Source organism: Diadema antillarum, unplaced genomic scaffold (assembly GCF_040938485.1).
Source record: "Diadema antillarum isolate AM-2024a unplaced genomic scaffold, OU_Dant_1.0 scf00000066, whole genome shotgun sequence".
Taxonomy (NCBI): domain Eukaryota; kingdom Metazoa; phylum Echinodermata; class Echinoidea; order Diadematoida; family Diadematidae; genus Diadema; species Diadema antillarum.
The window spans coordinates 1,134,393-1,154,451 of NW_027270955.1; the positions used below are offsets into that span (position 1 = coordinate 1,134,393).

The 20,059-nt window shown below is 36.0% G+C and overlaps 1 protein-coding gene across 1 annotated transcript in view; it reads right to left on the bottom strand.

Moving 5' to 3' along the window:
- Nucleotides 1-8,322, bottom strand: part of LOC139716500 (MAM domain-containing glycosylphosphatidylinositol anchor protein 1-like) — a 62,146-nt gene extending 53,824 nt beyond the window's left edge. Inside the window, exon 1 of the mRNA XM_071628041.1 lies at nt 8,256-8,322. Within this exon, the coding sequence (XP_071484142.1) occupies nt 8,256-8,322 (67 nt within the window). The remainder of the gene's footprint in view (nt 1-8,255) is intronic.
- Between the last annotated feature and the right edge of the window lie 11,737 nt (nt 8,323-20,059).

Below are 20,059 nucleotides of genomic sequence, written 5' to 3' on the forward strand. Positions count from 1 at the left end.
TTTTTCACGTACCTTTGTGGGTCAAGACGTCCGAAGATGTTCGTCCCAAACATTTACGCACGTCGCACTCGGAAATCCCGCACATACCAGTATAAGTATGATGGGGGGTTGGGTTTCCGGACACTTAAGTTCCCGCATGAAAACTTACTTATTTTACATAGAATATGCACCCTTTACCTTAAAGACTTGATATAGACTCCTCATATAGGCCTACTAGGCAACATACTCTGAAAACGGCGTGAGAATTAACCTGCTAAATCGTTGGATTTGCCCTTCAAAGTGACTCCATGTACGCGTCCGGTCCCACAACGCTTGGTCTACTGTACTGTACAAAGTGTACGTATATAAGAGTATACGTACGCCACACAATCATGTTTAGATGCACAAGGGAAGAAAGGCCGGCCGGCCGGCCGGCAGCCCGAACTAGAAGTTGTTTACAGGATTGACAGCGCGTACTGTATGTATGCATGTAATTCAAAGGAGCCGCCGCGCGCACAGACGATCTGCAATATAGACAGGGCAGAGCCAGGCAAAAACTGCCTTTTTTTCCAGTCAAGGTTTTCTCACTTGATTCTGGTACTTTAGACCATACTTAACAAAATAAGCTTCTGCGCCATCTTGAAATCTGTCCCAAATCCAAGATGGCCGCCAAAAATCCAAAATGGCCGCTAGAGGACCTAAAAAGTGCCTTCTGTGGTTAAGATTTGTCTGGGGATGGGATTTTTTTTACTCTATTTGATGATGAATGGTAAGAGAAATAAGATTCAGTGGATTAGAATTAGAATCAGTTTCTTTTTTATTGCGAAAATCCAACATGGCCGCCAGACGCAGCTCCCGAAATTAATAAATGTTATAATAACCGGAGGGTCAAACCCTAAAAACTCGCTTACTTAACGAGTGAGTTCCACTCTCTCTACAAACTAAGTAGACCATGCTTATTTTCAAATTTCTATTGTAATAAACAACATACCACTGGTCTACCTAAAAAAAAAAAAATGTTGCGAAAGCCTCCAAATCCAAAATGGCGTCCAAGATGGCCGCCATGTTTACTGAATTTGCTATTTGAAAGATAGAATTTGATAGAAACATCAGATTTCAACAAATGTGATGTCATATGAAAGAGAATAAAATTTCCTACAAGTTGATACCATTTTTGTGGGAGATTGTGATAACTGGATTGAGATTTTAAGGAAAAATACTCATTTTTTGATATTTTTCTGAAAAAAGGAAAATCATGAAAATGCTTGATTCAGCATAAATCAGAAAAAAGACTGAAGGATTATCTTGAAACGTTTTAAAGAATTTTGTTTAACATATAATTAATATTTGGAGAAAATTAGGGGTCAGTACCATTTGCGGTTCAGGAGTTATAATGTCTCAAACTTGAAAACTCACTATGTAAAAATTTCCACTTTAGCTGTGACAAGACCTTGTTGGTCGTGAAGAGAGTCTGCACGCGCCAAGACTACTACACGCACCACTGGCACTGGCGCTTGTAGCAGTGCCAGTGGTGCGTGTAGTAGTCTTAGCAAACGCAGACTTTTTCTTTGACAAACAATGGTTTGTGCCTGCAAACTAACTTTTCATACCAAGTGGTAGATCAGGTGATGCTGATTGCTATTATTTCAAAGTAGTTTGTTCTGAAGCAGATGAGATGAAGCAAAAAAATATCTTTCAAATAGAGGTAGAAGCTTGAAACAACCATGCTATAGAAAGTTTAAAACAAAATTTGGATCAATCACTCAAAAAATTCAAGATTGCAGGCCATCAAAGCTGACATAGTTTATTGCGCCAAATTAAATGTATTATCTTAATTTTGGTACAATTTTGTCTGTTGTGCTATCTATTTATCGTTTTTATATATTTTGAACATTGTAGTGCTATTTCAAACCGTCATGGGTTTTTATGGAGATATTTTTAAAACCAGTGATATTCTACTCCGAAAAAGAAAAAAAATCGAGTGGAAGTTTCATTTTTGAAGGAGTTAATAACGGAAATCAGTAAATTTAAAGTACAATTTGAGTGAATTTTGAGTGAAAATTTTCATTTTCACTCATTTCAGAGTGACCTTAGGGATCACTCGTCACTCTTTGAGTGATCCCTGAGATCACTCTAAAAGGAATGAAAATGAACATTTCCACTCTCGAGTGATCCTGATATCTAAAATGTGAAAGCATCTACCAATGGCATTAGTTCAATTCAATTTTGACACTATAACCCACATGAAATCAGCTTAAAACGATGTAAGACAAATCTATTCACAGTGAATACACTTTCAGCATGCTTATTTGTCAATTCAATTCAATTCAATTCAATTCAATTCAATTCAATTCAATTCAATTCAATTCAATTCAATGTTTTATTTCATTTTTTTCGACAAGAACATATAAACATCACTTCTTCTTTTTGGGTAACAGAAAATCAGGTGCTCAAAACTATGTAGGATGAAATGAATACAATCATTGTAACACCTTACAATCATTACAGATTATCATAAAACTCGAGTGATTTGAAGTAAGTAAACATTGTGGATAATTCGAAAAATGGAGGGACCCACTAAAAAGACAAGTCTTGTAGAATGTGGGCCCCTCAGAAATGTGAATATACAGCATGAATAATAATTTTGGACGGTGTAATTTGAACAATATACTGAAAAGTAATTTCGCACAACACATTTAAAAGCAACTTTGAGAAATTGCCGCCATGTCGGATTTTTCGTGGGGGGGGGGGGGGGGTGCTCGGATCAGAAGGGCTTTCATGGACATGTACGGATCAGATATTATTACACATATGCCATCATCATTCACGTTTCTACAACAGCAGAGTACAAGTACAAAAGCATATCTTTGATACAGAGGCATTTCTTTTTAAAATCAAAGATCGGGCCTTACCCAAACACTAAAATGAGCTCCACCCCCCCCCCCTCCCCCCAAAAAATAAAATAAACCCTCAATATGGTTTAAAGCAATACAAGAAATTCTAAAAACATATCAAATAATTAATCAAGATTTGACTCTGACGCAACACACTAAAGGTATCGTTTACCATTGGAAGAGATATCACATTCGATTTATATGTGCAGATTAGTTGTATCACAAAACATTCTACCATGTAAATATATATATATATATATATATATATATATATATATAATGAAGCCTAAGACATACGGAGATATCACCATTTCTTTTCAAGAAACCATAACATTGATAACTGTTGACAGCATACTAGTAGTATAAAAAACTAGAAATGTCGTTACGGCGACTGGTATGCCTCCGCCATAATGCATGGTTCTCCTATAGTACAATGTCTTGACAATGTGTGATGACAGTTTCACACAATTGGCAAAATATCAAAATGACAGGTTTGCCACAAATGTGCTGAATGTTCACTTTCCTAGAACTAGGTTCAATTGGATGAATGATTAAAAGGTCAGAGTGCAGGTATTTCGGGAACTGATGATTTTTACTTGACTTTTGACCCTTTTATAAGTTTATGCATTGAGTAATTTTCAAGGTATTGAGAAAAAGTTTAATTTCAGTATCAAAAGGTAAATTGGCATTATCTAAACCTGGCCTTTGACCTTTGACCTCACAGTTCCAAAGAGAATCACTGTCAGGTAGAACATGCATAAATATGTAAGTTTCATGATGATACCTTGAGTTACTTTCGAGATATGGAGGAAAAAGTGCAATTAAGCACTTTCACTTGACCTTTGACCTTTTGACTTTTGACCTTTTGGCAAAAACTTCCCACAGATATACATGCATACATCAAGTTAAAAAAGCAAACCTTCAGGCATTGCATAAATATAAGTAGTGATATTTTGAGGAGTTGACCTTGACCTTTGACCCCCCCCCCCCCGACCTTTCACCCATGACCCCCAACTTTTCTAGATAATCACTGCCCATCGGTACAAGCATATATATACTAAGTTCCATGAAGATACCTTTAACCATATGCGAGATATGGAGAAAAACATGAAATGTCAACTTTTTTTCACAAAATAACCTGTGACCTTTGACCTTTGACCCCATGACCCTAAATTCCAAACAAAGTATTATCCCCCAGGATATACCCTCATACCAAGTTTGATGTAAAACCACCACACGGTTCTTGAGATATCGACAAAAAACAAAACGGGACGGACGTCCGGACGTACGGACGGACGGACGGACGGACGACCCGAAAACATAATGCCTCCGGCCACTTCGTTGGCGGAGGCATAAAAACATATCAGAACAATCTACTTTGAAATTTCTCAAAGTTGCTTTTAAATGTGTTGTGCGAAATTACTTTTCAGTATATTGTTCAAATTACACCGTCCAAAATTATTATTCATGCTGTATATTCACATTTCTGAGGGGCCCACATTCTACAAGACTTGTCTTTTTAGTGGGTCCCTCCATTTTTCGAATTATCCACAATGTTTACTTACTTCAAATCACTCGAGTTTTATGATAATCTGTAATGATTGTAAGGTGTTACAATGATTGTATTCTTTTCATCCTACATAGTTTTGAGCACCTGATTTTCTGTTACCCAAAAAGAAGAAGTGATGTTTATATGTTCTTGTCGAAAAAAATGAAATAAAACATTGAATTGAATTGAATTGAATTGAATTGAATTGACAAATAAGCATGCTGAAAGTGTATTCACTGTGAATAGATTTGTCTTACATCGTTTTAAGCTGATTTCATGTGGGTTATAGTGTCAAAATTGAATTGAACTAATGCCATTGGTAGATGCTTTCACATTTTAGATATCAGGATCACTCGAGAGTGGAAATGTTCATTTTCATTCCTTTTAGAGTGATCTCAGGGATCACTCAAAGAGTGACAAGTGATCCCTAAGGTCACTCTGAAATGAGTGAAAATGAAAATTTTCACTCAAAATTCACTCAAATTGTACTTTAAATTTACTGATTTCCGTTATTAACTCCTTCAAAAATGAAACTTCCACTCGATTTTTTTTCTTTTTCGGAGTAGAATATCACTGGTTTTAAAAATATCTCCATAAAAACCCATGACGGTTTGAAATAGCACTACAATGTTCAAAATATATAAAAACGATAAATAGATAGCACAACAGACAAAATTGTACCAAAATTAAGATAATACATTTAATTTGGCGCAATAAACTATGTCAGCTTTGATGGCCTGCAATCTTGAATTTTTTGAGTGATTGATCCAAATTTTGTTTTAAACTTTCTATAGCATGGTTGTTTCAAGCTTCTACCTCTATTTGAAAGATATTTTTTTGCTTCATCTCATCTGCTTCAGAACAAACTACTTTGAAATAATAGCAATCAGCATCACCTGATCTACCACTTGGTATGAAAAGTTAGTTTGCAGGCACAAACCATTGTTTGTCAAAGAAAAAGTCTGCGTTTGCTAAGACTACTACACGCACCACTGGCACTGCTACAAGCGCCAGTGCCAGTGGTGCGTGTAGTAGTCTTGGCGCGTGCAGACTCTCTTCACGACCAACAAGGTCTTGTCACAGCTAAAGTGGAAATTTTTACATAGTGAGTTTTCAAGTTTGAGAAATTATAACTCCTGAACCGCAAATGGTACTGACTCCTAATTTTCTCCAAATATTGATTATATGTGAAGCAAAATTCTTAAAAACGTTTCAAGATAATCCTTCAGTCTTTTTCTGATTTATGCTGAATCAAGCATTTTCATGATTTTCCTTTTTTCAGAAAAATATAAAAAATGAGTATTTTTCCTTTATATCTCAATTCAGTTACCACAATCGCCCACAAAATGGTATCAACTTGTAGGAAATTTTATTCTCTTTCATATGACATCACATTTGTTGAAATCTGATGTTTCTATCAAATTCTATCTTTCAAATAGCAAATTCAGTAAATATGGCGGCCATCTTGGACGCCATTTTGGATTTGGAGGCTTTCTCAACAAATTTTTTGAGGTAGACCAGTGGAATGTTGTTTGTTACAATAAAAATTTGAAAATAAGTATGGTCTACTTAGTTTGTAGAGAGAGTGGAACTCACTCGTTAAGTAAGCAAGTTTTTAGGGTTTGACCCTCCGGTTATTATGACATTTATTAATTTCGGGAGCTGCGTCTGGCGGCCATGTTGGATTTTCGCAATAAAAAAGAAACTGATTTAAATTTTAATTCACTGAATCTTATTCCTTTTACCATTTATCATCAAATACAGTAAAAAAAGCCCATCCCCAGACAAATCTTAACCACAGAAGGCACTTTTTAGGTCCTCTGGCGGCCATTTTGGATATTTGGCGGCCATCTTGGATTTGGAACAGATTTCAAGATGGCGCAGAAGCTTATTTTGTTAAGTATGGTCTAAAGTACCAGAATCAAGTGAGAAAACCTTGACTGGAAAAAAAGGCAGTTTTTGCCTGGCTCTGCCCTGTCTAATAGGATGATGCGACTAGAATAACCAAAGCACACGTGACTCATTTCAGCGCTTCCTATTGGCTACATTCTTGAACCCATTTTATAATACATTATGTTTCTAACATCGTTTATACATCCTACCCTTTAATCAGGATGAATAGGGAAAAGAATTGCAGTGTCTTGATTGTTCCGTTGATGAAAGACAGTAACAAATTATAGTTTCAGAACATCAAGGTAAACCTGTTTCAGCCTTTCGAAATTAGCCAAGACCATTTTGCCCACCATACTATAGAATACAGTAAAATCATTACAAAGCAAAAGTAATCAAATCTTTGAACAACAACTTTTCGACCTTGGTATTTACACGTAACACAATATGGCAAGCTTTTGATTGTAGCAAGTATGATCCTATAGGTTTCATGAAAAAAAAACAAAACGTGCATTCTCTTGCATTTAACACACCTAGTATGAGTGTTTCCCGTTTCGGCAAGAATATTCCAACTAAAATGAAGTGGACTTCATAACGCATGTTTAATTGGTAACATAATAATCATCAACAACATAACGATGCATATCACTACATAATACAACTCATAATATCAAGCTTCGTATACCTGTAATATCATCGTCGAATATGTAATTAGTGGTAACATGATACTTATTGATGACTGTCGTGTGGTTAGTGACGTTGGGCTTTATATGGAAATTTATAAATCAGTTTGACATTGCAAACTAGCTTAACAAGGAATTGAAGAAGAAAAAAAATCAACAACGAATTAAACGCATTGCTGATTCATTGTATGGTACACACCATGCTGTGGAATTGATAATGAAGAAGATGTGATAAATAGTCCTGTTTATCATGAATGTCTACATAATGATTAAAAGCACTGACTACCAGTTACCATACCGACTCCGTCTCTCTTGCAGCTGTATAATACTCGTCATGCTCGTAGGACCCATACTCGTATTGTATAGAATGTTTACAAATAATATCATCAGTTTTTTTTGTGAAATAAAAACAACATTCTCTCTACCATGTCTCTGTTAAAGTTTCTTATTTTACAGCAAATACTCACAATATCAATGTTATGCGTAATATACACAAGGTTAAAGAAAGTTTTAATCAAAGTATCCCAAGATTAGTTTATACCACTTGGAATCATTCCCCTTTTGTGATACAAAGTTACATGAAATGTTATATTATATATCTATGTACCGTAAGTCCCCCCCCCCCCAATAAAAAATACAATGGGACCCTCCGCAATGGTAACTTTAGAAATAGTGAATCAATCCAAATAAAATTTCAAGGTATGGAATATATAACTCATTACCCACATCTTACTGAAAACCCCATCCAATTCGCTTCAGTGGTCAAAGAGAAATGAGGAGTTTTGTAGAGCATGTCAGGAATCCCTTCCCTCCAAGTTCTGTCAATTGTATTCACACATTATGCTCTACCTAGAGCATCCGTGAGTGCTAAATTTGGAAGAATCAGACCCATGACATGCTTTACAAAGATCTATGCACATTTCTCTGTGACAACTTAACCAAATTGAATGGGGTTTTCTGCAAAATATAGCTCAGATGTTATATCTCAAGACCCTGAAGCAGCATTTAGACAGTCTAATCATATTGGAAGTTTTCAATGCAAAAATCTGGTTGTTATTTTTTTTATTTTTTTATTTATATATATATATATTTTTTTTTTTGGGGGGGGGGGACATACTGTACATTGCTTGGAAATGAAAATGAAAAAAAAAGGAATGAATGAATGACTGAATGAACGACTGGGTATTATATAAATGATGCATTGACATGAAACATTATTATGCAAAAAGCGTTTTACAATGAATGCATGTATGGACTTACCTGCAACAGCGCGATAAAATGCGAGGCACAGGCAGAGGTATGCCCAATCTAGAATCCACACATTCATTGTGTCTGATTTCTTCTTTTTTTCAGCGTTGTTTCGTTTTCGATGCTGTCGTTTCCTCCGTTTTCCTTCTTCTTATTATTCTTGAGTCACGAAGGTATTGAGGTGTCTGTTGGGAGATGCGAGAGAGTGAATGTCATGTTCATTGTTTCCAAAACATAGCAATGTAAAATTCATGCAATGAAAATGGAACTTTAAAGAATCAGGAGAGCAAGCTCTCAGAATGAAATAGAAATATCTAGGTACTACTATTTCATTTTGGTTTATCTTGATAAAATTATTTCACCTTATTTTCTGAGGATTGAGATATTACGAAGGCAGTTACCAATTTCGAGTGTAACCATAGTTCCCCATTAATGAGATTTGTATTGCAATCAGACGCTTAAATTGAAAAAAATGAAATAAAATTGGACACTTACCACTGTGTTTAGACATTGCCAGTGTGCTTTCATGTTGTTAAATTTCACACAAACACACTTATGTTTCCCTTTTGCTTTGAAGAATTTCATTACTTAAACAGATTTGCTACAATGACAACGTCTTTGAGATATTTACCTACCACCATGATAGCTTTACAGTTTGAGAACAGACAGACAGATGAGGATATCAATACCACCTAGGTTAAAAAGGATGGATGAAGTTCGTTATTCCGATGGCTCATTAATCCGAAAATAGGAAACAGCGAGACGCGTACAAACGAACCTTATTTCATTTCTGGATTAACGAATTGTTAAAATAACGAATCTTACATCATTTTATGATTAACAAACCTTCGGAATAATGAATTATCGGAATAACGAACTGAAACCAAAGAGAACATATCGGATGATATCGTGTCAAAGATGATGGGGTACATTATAAATGCATTAGCACATGCAGTTAATATGGATTTCGTAAACCAAGCATACCTATAAGTTTCCACTGTGACTTTGAAATATACAGCTGCCCTAGAGATATGACCGCGACCTTAAAAACATACATCTAGAATATTATTGTAAAGCGTCAGTTTAGAACTTTGTGTACTTAGTCATTGATGTTGTGTTTTAACACAGTAATGCTCAAAAAATTTCCCCACAGTGCAATTTATACGAAGTCGTTGCCAAAGCAACAACCGTGTTCTGAGATAACAGGTCTATGACTTGATGACATTCCTAACCAGGATTTTGATGGCAAACAAAGTTTTAACTTAAAAACAGACAAACCCAGATTATACTATTGTGTTTTCACATTGTATCATTGTTAATACATGTTAGTTTCTGGATGATATGCAAGCGATCATTTCTGAGTATATCATCGCGACTTCGAATGACTAGGAATTTGAATCCAATAGAACGGTCAACTCTGAATCATAAATTTAGTCATTTTAATCAAATTTTTATACTGTATAATTGGAAACATATACTAATATTTCTTTTTAATCATTATTCGTTACCACGGCAACAGCCAAAAAAGGCACTTGCGAATCTGGCAACACGTACATGTATGTTCCTGTTCAGCACTCTCAACATAAGAGGAAATTGCACATAATGATAAGATTCTACAGAAAATGTTAGATATCCTTCTCAAAGTCATGACGAGGATCGATGTACTATTAGGTCCCGCATTTCTGTTTGTTTAAACTGGATATTGTAGGACAAGCAGGCTCCTACTTGACGGTAAAATAGTAATCAAAAAGACAAAACTTGTTAATTTTAGTTGTTGTTGTTGTTGTTGTTTTTTTTGCTGGTTTTTTTTTTGAGAGCTAATTTCTATCGCAATACAAACATACCACTTACTTCTCCGATGCACCTTAGAAGCTCTCCCGATTTTTCAACTCCAACGTTAGTTCACCAGGGCCAAACTGCCTGCTTACTATGTTAGGAACCCACTGGATAAAGAGTCCTCCAAAAGATCCTTCTCAGGCACACAACGAATTCAAGGGAGTTTTCCTCTCATCGCTTCACGCCAAGGTTACACGTAGCTTATTGTTATGATCGGAGGGCTGACCGTGATGGAAAGCCAGTTTAGCAACTACCAGCGAGAGGCAAAATGCAAACCTCGTAAGCAGAGTTTATCGGGTGGCTGTATGGAGAAGAACAGAGCAGGAGACCGACCAGCGTGAGCGTGTAACTCCAAGGGGAGACGAATTGATACCACCAGAGGCTAGTCTCATTAAAAGCCGGTTATCGTTTGCCGCTTGACCACATGTCACTTTGTAACAGTTCGCTTATGTTTCTTCCTCTTGCGCGCTACGGCAAAGTGAGGATAAACAAGACCGGCTGGGTCGACTGCGCAGCGAAACGTGCGCATGTAGACACCAATCTGCAGCCAGCGTACGCGCGCGTGACACGTCTGTTGGAATCGGGCGTACGAGTCGACTGCGAGCAAGACTAATGGGCAAGGTTACAGAAAGGAAGAAACTTAGGAGCTGACGGATGCGCACACAAGAGAGGCATCTTAGATGATGTGGTTAGCGACAGAGAATATTACTTCGACGCCTCTCTCCAGAATACCTGACATTGAAACTGCATTCAAGCAACTGCGGGGTTTCATCATAAAGACTCAGGGGTACCTTTGCGCCTGCATTATAACACTGCCACTCAGACTACTGAATATCAGACAAAAGTAGAATACAAATATCGCACACCATTATCTGACAACGCTGTTTTGGCCATCGGTCAAAGGTAATTCCGAGAAAGCAAAAAAAAAAAAAAAAAAAAAAAATCTTAACCCTTTCAAGTGAGACATAAGGGAATAATAAATATGTGAAATCAAAATGATCTATGACTTATGATATATACGTGGCATTTTGAAAAAGACAAAATCACTTACTTGGGGAATGGGTCTTGGGGGAAAATGAATGAATTCAAAACGATGCGTACGTGATAGTTTGCAAGCATTAAGCAATGAAGAAGCGTTCAAATTGACTCGTGACTATGATGTCATAATGAACTACATGGTTATACTTTGTGAGATAGAATTCTACCCATAATGCTCAGAAGGTCCTTGATAATTGAAAACCCCTTAATGTTTTGGGTATACATATTTTTAAAGGGCAAAAGAAAGACGGCCATAAGTTGCAGCCAAAAACGCTTTAAAGCCACAAATGTTGATGATTATTTCAATGTGAGCGATGGACTGCAAGTCAGGTTTTTGGTTATAAAAATTCAAATGGTCATATTGCCTCCGCCGAACTCTCCCCCCCCCCCCGTTATCTTTTTGTGTTTACAGAAACTTAAAGACGAAATCCAGCCCAAAAGCAAACTCTAGAAGAAAATAAAAAATCCCAACAGAACGTTCCAAAAAAGGCAAAATAGAATAAGAAATAAGGAAGGTATAAATGACATTTTGAAACTCCGCATTTCTTCGGAAAACATTTCTTGACCATGGTCTTTATGAATATTCAAATTAGCGAGTTGATGATGTCATGCCCTCACAATTCTTCATGTAGGCCTATCTTACATGGATTATGAAATTCGGGAAAAATAGTTATTTCGAAGCTACTACTAGTAAAATCATATTCCCATACCAAAACATATCAGAGCTCACATTTGCTCTGTTTTATTTTGGGTGGTTTTAAGACAAGTTTTACCTTTGTTTATACAGCTGAAATGTGAGTTTTTTGTCATTTCTGTATATGAACATAATGAATTAGAAATTGTGAGAGCATGATGTCATCAACTTGTTGATTTGAATATTCATAGCGACTGGTCAAGAAGTGTGTTCCGAAAAAAAAAGAAACTTTAAAATGTCATAACTTCCTTATTTCTTATCCAATTTTGGTCACGTTTGCATGGTTCCAAAGGAATTTATTTTCTCTTTCTTAACAAATTGATACAATTATTGATACAATTTGAGGTGGATTTCATCTTTAAAAGTTTTTCCAGGGCTCAAATATCTTGGCGTGATTCGAACCCTGGACTCTCAGATTGAGAGCAAAAGGTGCAATACTTCAGACCACGTTTCGACCAAGACATACGACATCTCCACGACCAAGACACTTCCCCATGCAATACTGCACATTTGGGGGATTTTGTTTTCTTTTGCTTTTGTTTGTTTGTTTTATTTTGTTTTGTTTTGTTTTGTTTGTTTGTTTGTTTGTTTGTTTGTTTGTTTTTGTGTTAGGGTGAAGGTTAGGGTTAGGGTTAGGTTAGGGTATTGTTGGCGTTGTTTTGCTCTCAACTTAAAATACAGATAGGCCACCTGTGAGTGTTCAAAGGTTGAGGACATTTTCGGATTTCCACTTAGTTTGTTAATATTCCGTAAATATTTCCTGGAAAGAGTGCATGGTTATCATACGAGCCATGCTGTATACATTGAGTTTATGCCAGACCTGGTGATGTGTGCGAGTGCGGGTTAAATGTGTGGGATTCTTACACGTGATGTGCAGAAAAAAGAAGAAGAAGGAGGAGAAGGAGGAGGAGGAGGAGAAGAAGAAGAAGAAGAAGAAGAAGAAGAAGAAGAAAAAGAAGAAGAAAAGGTCTGTTGTTTCCGAAAAGAAAGGGAATTCAATTGAATTTGTCGATTTTATTTTAGTATTTTTGTCATCAATATAAGTGTCAAATCCGTTTACTCAAAGCTGTGTTGTACAAGTATACCATCAGCCGGACGTATCTGTTTCAGCATCAGTGCTACCTTACCTTGAGTTGACGTTTAGTTTGCAATTTTGAGGGGTGTTTTAAAACGGAAATTATACTCAATACCTACTAATCACACGCGTTTTGTTAGTTCAGTTGTAGTTTGAAATTGGCGTGTTATTATATGCTCTTTGTGGAAAAATAGGAGGCAAGAATAATACTTTTTGATTTCTTTGTGATTTACCTTTTATCAAGACCTTTTGCACAGTTAGCTTTTTAAGATCTCATTTCAATCAGTAAGTCCGTTTTCATGACATATCACCAGAAACACAATTAAAGTGCTTTGTTGTTGTTCTTTCACTTGTTTCGGCATTGTGATTGTATTTCCTTTTCAGATGAATTTTATGTATGAATTCGAGGAAGAAGGATATTCAGTCATTTTTATTTTTATTTTTTAACGTAACAGACGTAATCTTCTAGGAAATATATCAACTGAGCCATCTCAAGGGGATTGCAAATGTGATGATTTTTCTTTTTGTTTTTGCTGTTATTGTTCCGTTCATGTATTCTTTTCTACATTTATTTTTGCATGCATGTCACATAAAACTAGAATTGATTTCGTCTGTGTTTGTTTCACATATCTGTTCACCGATTGATTTCTTTTGTTGTTGTTGTTGTTGTTGTTCTCTGTCTCATTTAAATTCACTCTCTCTGACCAGAATTCCTGGAACTCATAACAAAAGGCGAACAAGTCAAGATAAGAATCGATGTCATTTGTGTCGATTCTGGTTTATAATGCACAGACAGACACACACACACACACACAAACACACAAGCACGCACACAAACACACACAGAAACAAGCTAAAAGAATATTGAAGGGTTATAGATGCCATAGGATGAGTTGATCGTTGTTGATGTCAACTTATATCGTATAATACGTGTAATAGCATCGCAGCCATTCACTTGCTCATTTTTTTTGACGTCTGTCATTATCAGAAACTTATGTAAGTCATTAATTTGTTTTCTTAAGGAGATTAAAAAAATGAAATCTTTATGATTCAGGAGTTTACATATTTGCTAGTTCTAGAGTTCACCGGATGGTGTTATTACCTACATGACGCATTCTACTTTTGGCCAGTTATTCAGACTCTAAAACCAACTGAATCCAAAACAACACTTGGCACATTGATATTTCACTTGGTAAACAGAAGGTAAAAAGGTTTCCCATGTCACGGTGGTAAGAACGAGCAGATAAAAAGACAAACAAACAAGCAAAAAGTATACAATAAATGAACACATTTCAGCAAAAAAAATAGTGAAAGCAATTAGCAAACCTTTACATTGACACCAAAGCGATAACGGCAGGGCGTTTTCTTAATCTGCTCATGACGATGGCTCATAAGGAACTATGATAGCTTTATAACATCCCTCGGCCTTAAGATCCCTTCTAGTGTCATTACTTTCATTTGTGAAGTGATCTGAGCAGTAATTAATCATCTGTGTTGAGTCCTATATCAAAGGTCATGCAGGGAAAAAAAGGGGGAACCCACGCACTGCCCGATCTTCTTCATCCAACGGAGGCTGATCCCGAGGCTTCTCGCCTTAGTCTGCTAGCGTTAAGCGCATCAATAATTTAGCAGCAGTTAGTTATCAAGTATTTATCGGCGTTTCGTGGCGACACGCGGGGGAAAGCGACTGGGGCGCTGCATGCCGCGAACGTGCCGGAGTCACGCATGGCCCGCTGCAGTGTCTTAAATGGCTCTACGTTGACGACGTGGTAACACGGATCTTAACTCTTGGAGTGCTGGGCGGAACATCCAGCAATGATCAAAGACGACCATGTATAAGAATACAAAGGCACATTGTATTTTACTATCATCACAGTAAGTGTTCGTCAACGTCTTATTCATGTCTGAAAATGATATCTTACGACATCTTGAACGTGGCGCCCCTGTCTCCATTTTAAATGGACAACGCTACACTTCTTAACTATTATCATTACTGAGTGTTACTATCATGTTTTTGCTTGTATCATTATTAGTGCATTCAATGGACATGTAAGCGTTCGGATAATCGTATCCGCTTAAATCAATAGTAAAACATGACTTGCCTCGTATTATATGATGAAATGAAGACAAAAAATACTTCGAAACAATATGATTATTCTCCATGCAGACTAAGTATATGAATACGCTATTAGATTTTGAGATATTGTGATCCCTGTCCATTCTTGATAAACAATTCTTCCTATTTCGAGATAGTAATGTCTCGGCATCCATGCCATGATCAAGGCTTGAAGGATTGTCATCGCCATTGAAAATTTAGTGAGTCACGTGACATCCTGGGTCGACGACACAGATACATATCATCATTTCAGCACACAGCTGCTTGTACGCATCTGTGCAGTATTATGGTGGGAAAGTCAACCTAATGCACAGGCGACATAACTACTTGATTAAAGCTTATGAGTAACATCTGCTTAAAAACACCACAAATGAAATATTTTACACAACAGCGTCACATGAATTATGTCACACACATATTGTATGAAAATGAATGCATAAACGCATTTCAAAGTTTTTCATGTGTGTGTTTTTGAACAAGGTCATCATCAAATAGAAAAAAAAAACAAGTCTTTAAAATACTGCACTCGTCACAAGGCAAGAAATATTCTTTAAGATAGCATTGAAATCATTATTATACTATAATTTTCCCTTTTTTGTTGTGTTTCTCTTCAGCTAAAATCTCAAACATCTTATACTGACAAAAAAAAAATGCATTTGCACTCTTCCTTATTATGCATAGTGTGTGTCTGTTTAATCAAATAGAACAGTGAGCACGTTTTCTCTAGTCAAGTCGTAGACGACTGAACTAACAAACATCTAAATACATTATATTTGGCTGAAAAAAAAAGGAGAAAGTTAATATTTGTTCAAAAGTTAAAATTTCACTATGGTAGTTATACCCCCTGCTCGAATGTTATCAAATATATGTGACTATTTGACTGTGAAAGCTTTGCAGGCTTTTATTATTGGTGTTAAAATTGTGCTTTGAACTGGCTTGTAGTCTTTAACCTGATAGTTTCCTGCAAGCCTGACAGTTACTGCGTAGTTGAAACGAAAATAAAATTGATGGCAAACCATAAAGGTTATTTCTTATGTATTCTTTCGAATGTTAAGATGTTTGATTATATCTTAAACAAACAAATATTTTGTGTATAGACAATTTCTAATAATCATGGGCGTATACGTAATCGAGCAGGATTCGAACCTACGACCTCCTGATTTCCTGACAGGCATCATCTCCACAAGACCACCGAACTTCCGCCCGACTAGTGTTGGTTCTAATTCTTATAGAATTCAGCGGGCACTGCGTACAAATTCATGAAATTCTTCCGTCGCATTGTTTTTATCGCAAATGATTGACAAATTGCCCTGTTTACATCGACGTAAATAAGCATTGAATTGATCAGTGTTTTAGTAGTAGCTGCATGCTATAAAGATTAGAACCAACACTTGTTGTCGGGCAAAAGCTCGATGGTCTATATAGTGGAGATGACGCCTGTCCGGAGATCAGGAGGTCGTGGGTTCGAATCCTGCTCGAGTATGTACGCCCATGATTTTTTATCATGGCTACTTCTAAAACACTGATCAATTCAGTGCTTATTTACGTCGATGTAGGGCAATTTGTCAATCAGTTACAATAAAAACACCTCGACGGAAGAATTTTAATAAATTTGAACAATTTCTAATAGTACTTCATCCTGCGCAAATATGAAATGACAACCCATATTATAGATCAGATAACTTGCAGGAATATAAAGTGAATTTCATGCAAATTGTAAAGAAAGCTTCATAATTATGTTTGCTATGGCTGAATGTTATTGAGATTTTCATAATGAATAGTATTATGTGTTCCCTATTACATAGTATCAATAAAGTTGTATCTATAAGGAGAAAAATTGTATTTTCTCTGCACAACATGTTACTTTGCTTTATTCTATATTTTGATAGAAACACTGTGAATTACTAAAATTTACTTCATTGGACATTATGTTGGAAGAATATTCTCCCCATAACATGATGAATTACTATAGCATCCTAAACCGAAGTTAAATATCTTGTCTAACTTCAGCTTTCCTTATTGGCCTCATAATGCCACATAAATTCTAAACATATCGATCTCACGTTTTGAAAGATTTTGTGTTTGCTTTATGTGTGTTTGTTTTCCCCGCCCTCCCGTATATATATATATATATATATATATATATATATATATATATACATATATATATATGTCATGCATCCTTATTTCTCACCCTCAGTCACGGTCAGTCGATGCCTGATATAATGGTAAGGCATTCGTAGAGTCTCTACACCACTGTGACGTCGAATACAATAAACGCACAATTTTCTTGGCTACTTTGTCTACTTTTGATTTTGACTAGAGGTAATGTATTATAGTTATATTTGATAATTATGTAAATAGAATGACACAAACACACATATACAATGGAATGTTCATTTGCTTGATTTCAGTAAGAGTGAATTTACTTGTATCTATCTATCTATCTATCTATTTATTAGTGAGGATAGTAACAGGAAGTGTATCTCGTTTGGTATGGGCTGCACACACCATGAGCTGAGATTATTCCAGACGACTTGTGTCTCTCGCTGCGAAAGTCTGTTCTCTGGAGTTTCGCGCCCAAGCTTGGAGAGAGAGAGGCGAAGAGAGAGAAGCAGAAAGAGACGGTGTGTGCATTTGTATGCGTGTGTGTGTGTGTGTGTGTGTGTGTGTGAGTTGTGTGTGAGAGAGGGAGGGGAGAGAGAAGAAATAAGAGTGAAATGTCGCCGAGCTTCGGCAAGCACGTGCCCTAAATGATTCAGAGCTCATTAGATTGTCAGATTATGCGGAAAACGATAACTTTCTTATCCTTTTCCCTTTATTCTTCTCTTCACCCCCTCCCCCCCCCCCCCACCCTATCCCGCATCCAACCAACTAACCTAAGACTTGAGAAAGTTTGATTAATGACTAGTCTATCTCGTTGACGCCTGGGACGTGAAAATTGAACTGATTCTTACGGCCCGGCGTGCAAATTTATGCGGCGTACAGGTGCTACTTTCTGCAACGACCCTCGAAGAGTTTTATCGACTTTCGTCACCTGTTCGTTGGATGTTTAGGTATCTCCCTCCCCCCCCCTTTCTCTTCCATCAGTTTTCATTTCGAATTATTCATTGTGACATATGAGACAATTATGACAGTAGTGATGAAGTGCTTTTTTTCTTTTGTAGTACTGAACTTTTTATGACGTTGCCGGGAGTGTTACGATTTTATGTGTTTGGATTATGACTTTGCGTAAGCTACTTTGTCTCGGGAAACCAATACAGTATATAGAACCTCGTTGTAAAGAGGTCTGTTATAACAAAGTCTTCTTAAAAGAAGGCCATCTTGTAGGCCCAGCTATTTATGTTTCTTTGCGTCTGTTTACTAGCAAAGTGAGAAACCTGATATAAGGTAATTGCCATGGTTTTTGATGGGTCGATGTAGCGAGTTTTCCTTGATTGGTACTGAAGATCAAATACTAGGCATGTTCAAGAGAGTTCGTGCACAAACAGCATAAAGAAGAATGTCACAACATAAGAGGGAATCAAAATAATTATATCAAAAACAAATTACACACAAACAATACAAAATGAGTATAGAAGTATAACTTTGTGGTTTGTGTACGAGGAGACTATCAAGTCTTACCATACTTGACAGCTAATCTATATCAACACAGCGTTTAATCGAAAATACCTAAAGAAACATAATTTCAAATTTGACTTCAAGCAACGGAAGAATTAATACATATATTATATATACATAATACATAAATAAATGAATATATATGTATATATATATATATATATATATACGCATTTATATGTATATATATCTAATTCTATTTTTTTTTTTTTAGATAATCACTTGATTTGTTCCACGCTTGTCCTATGCTGATACTGGCTAACTTTATTTTATTCCCATTTTATTCTATTCCATGCATTTTAATATTGGGAGACAGAGCATTTGCCTGTGCAGCTCCCAAACTCTGGAATGACCGACAAGCAAATCCCCAACTGTAGCATTTTTAAAATCACGACTCAAAACACATCTTTTCATTTAACTGTTTATTGTCATCAAGTACATCAGAAGCTTTTGCAGTGCAAAAGAATATATATGTCTATAGGTTTTGCGCTTTATAAATTGATATCATTATCATTGATATTATTATTACTATGATTATGATTATGATTATTATTATTATGATTATTATTATTATTATCATTAGCACTATTACCATCATCATCATCATTATTATCATTATTATTATTGATATCATTGTTATTATTATTATTATTATCATTATTATCATTATTATCATTTACATTATAATTATCATTATCATCATCATTATCATTATTGTTATTATTTTTTTTTTCATTTTAGAGACATTTGTGACAAATTCGACGATTTCCTTGCTGTTTACCAAGAACCAAGAATGGAGTGCCTCATATTCACCGAATGCGAAAATCTAGCTCCATGCATCAACTAATAAACTTTACTCATTACACAATAACGTAGCAGCGACAACATTTTTTACCTTATTTACGTCGCTGTAGGGCATGTTTTGTTTATTGGTTTGCTTCATTTTTCACTTTTAAGAAGATGTAACCCATATTCAGCTGTAGGCCTACTAGCTGTTCTTCCATGGGGTCAAGTTGGATGTGAGGCGGGACCACTTCATCGGGTTATGCACCATGCACTTTGCGATGGATGAATGAAGAGTTGATCTTTTACGTGCCTGCACGACAAAACTTGCATGCTCAACAGCATTAGCGTGTAACGCATGGTACATGTACTTTGGTTTTGTTGCGTGATGAGCAGTCGAGCGTCGATATTGTTTGATATTGTTCTATTTTTTTCCAAATATTTAAGTTATCCTTTCCAAAATTTAATATGAATATGCTCGTAACCTTGGCAAAAACACGAGAATGATTGTAATTACGTATTGGATGAGGTTCTTTAGAATAATGATTCGAGTTGACGGAATATTGATTAATGATGAAAATTTTGCAGTTGAAAAAAATGCTTAAGATTGAAAGACATACTTGATATGAAAGGGGATTTAAAATCTATGACTC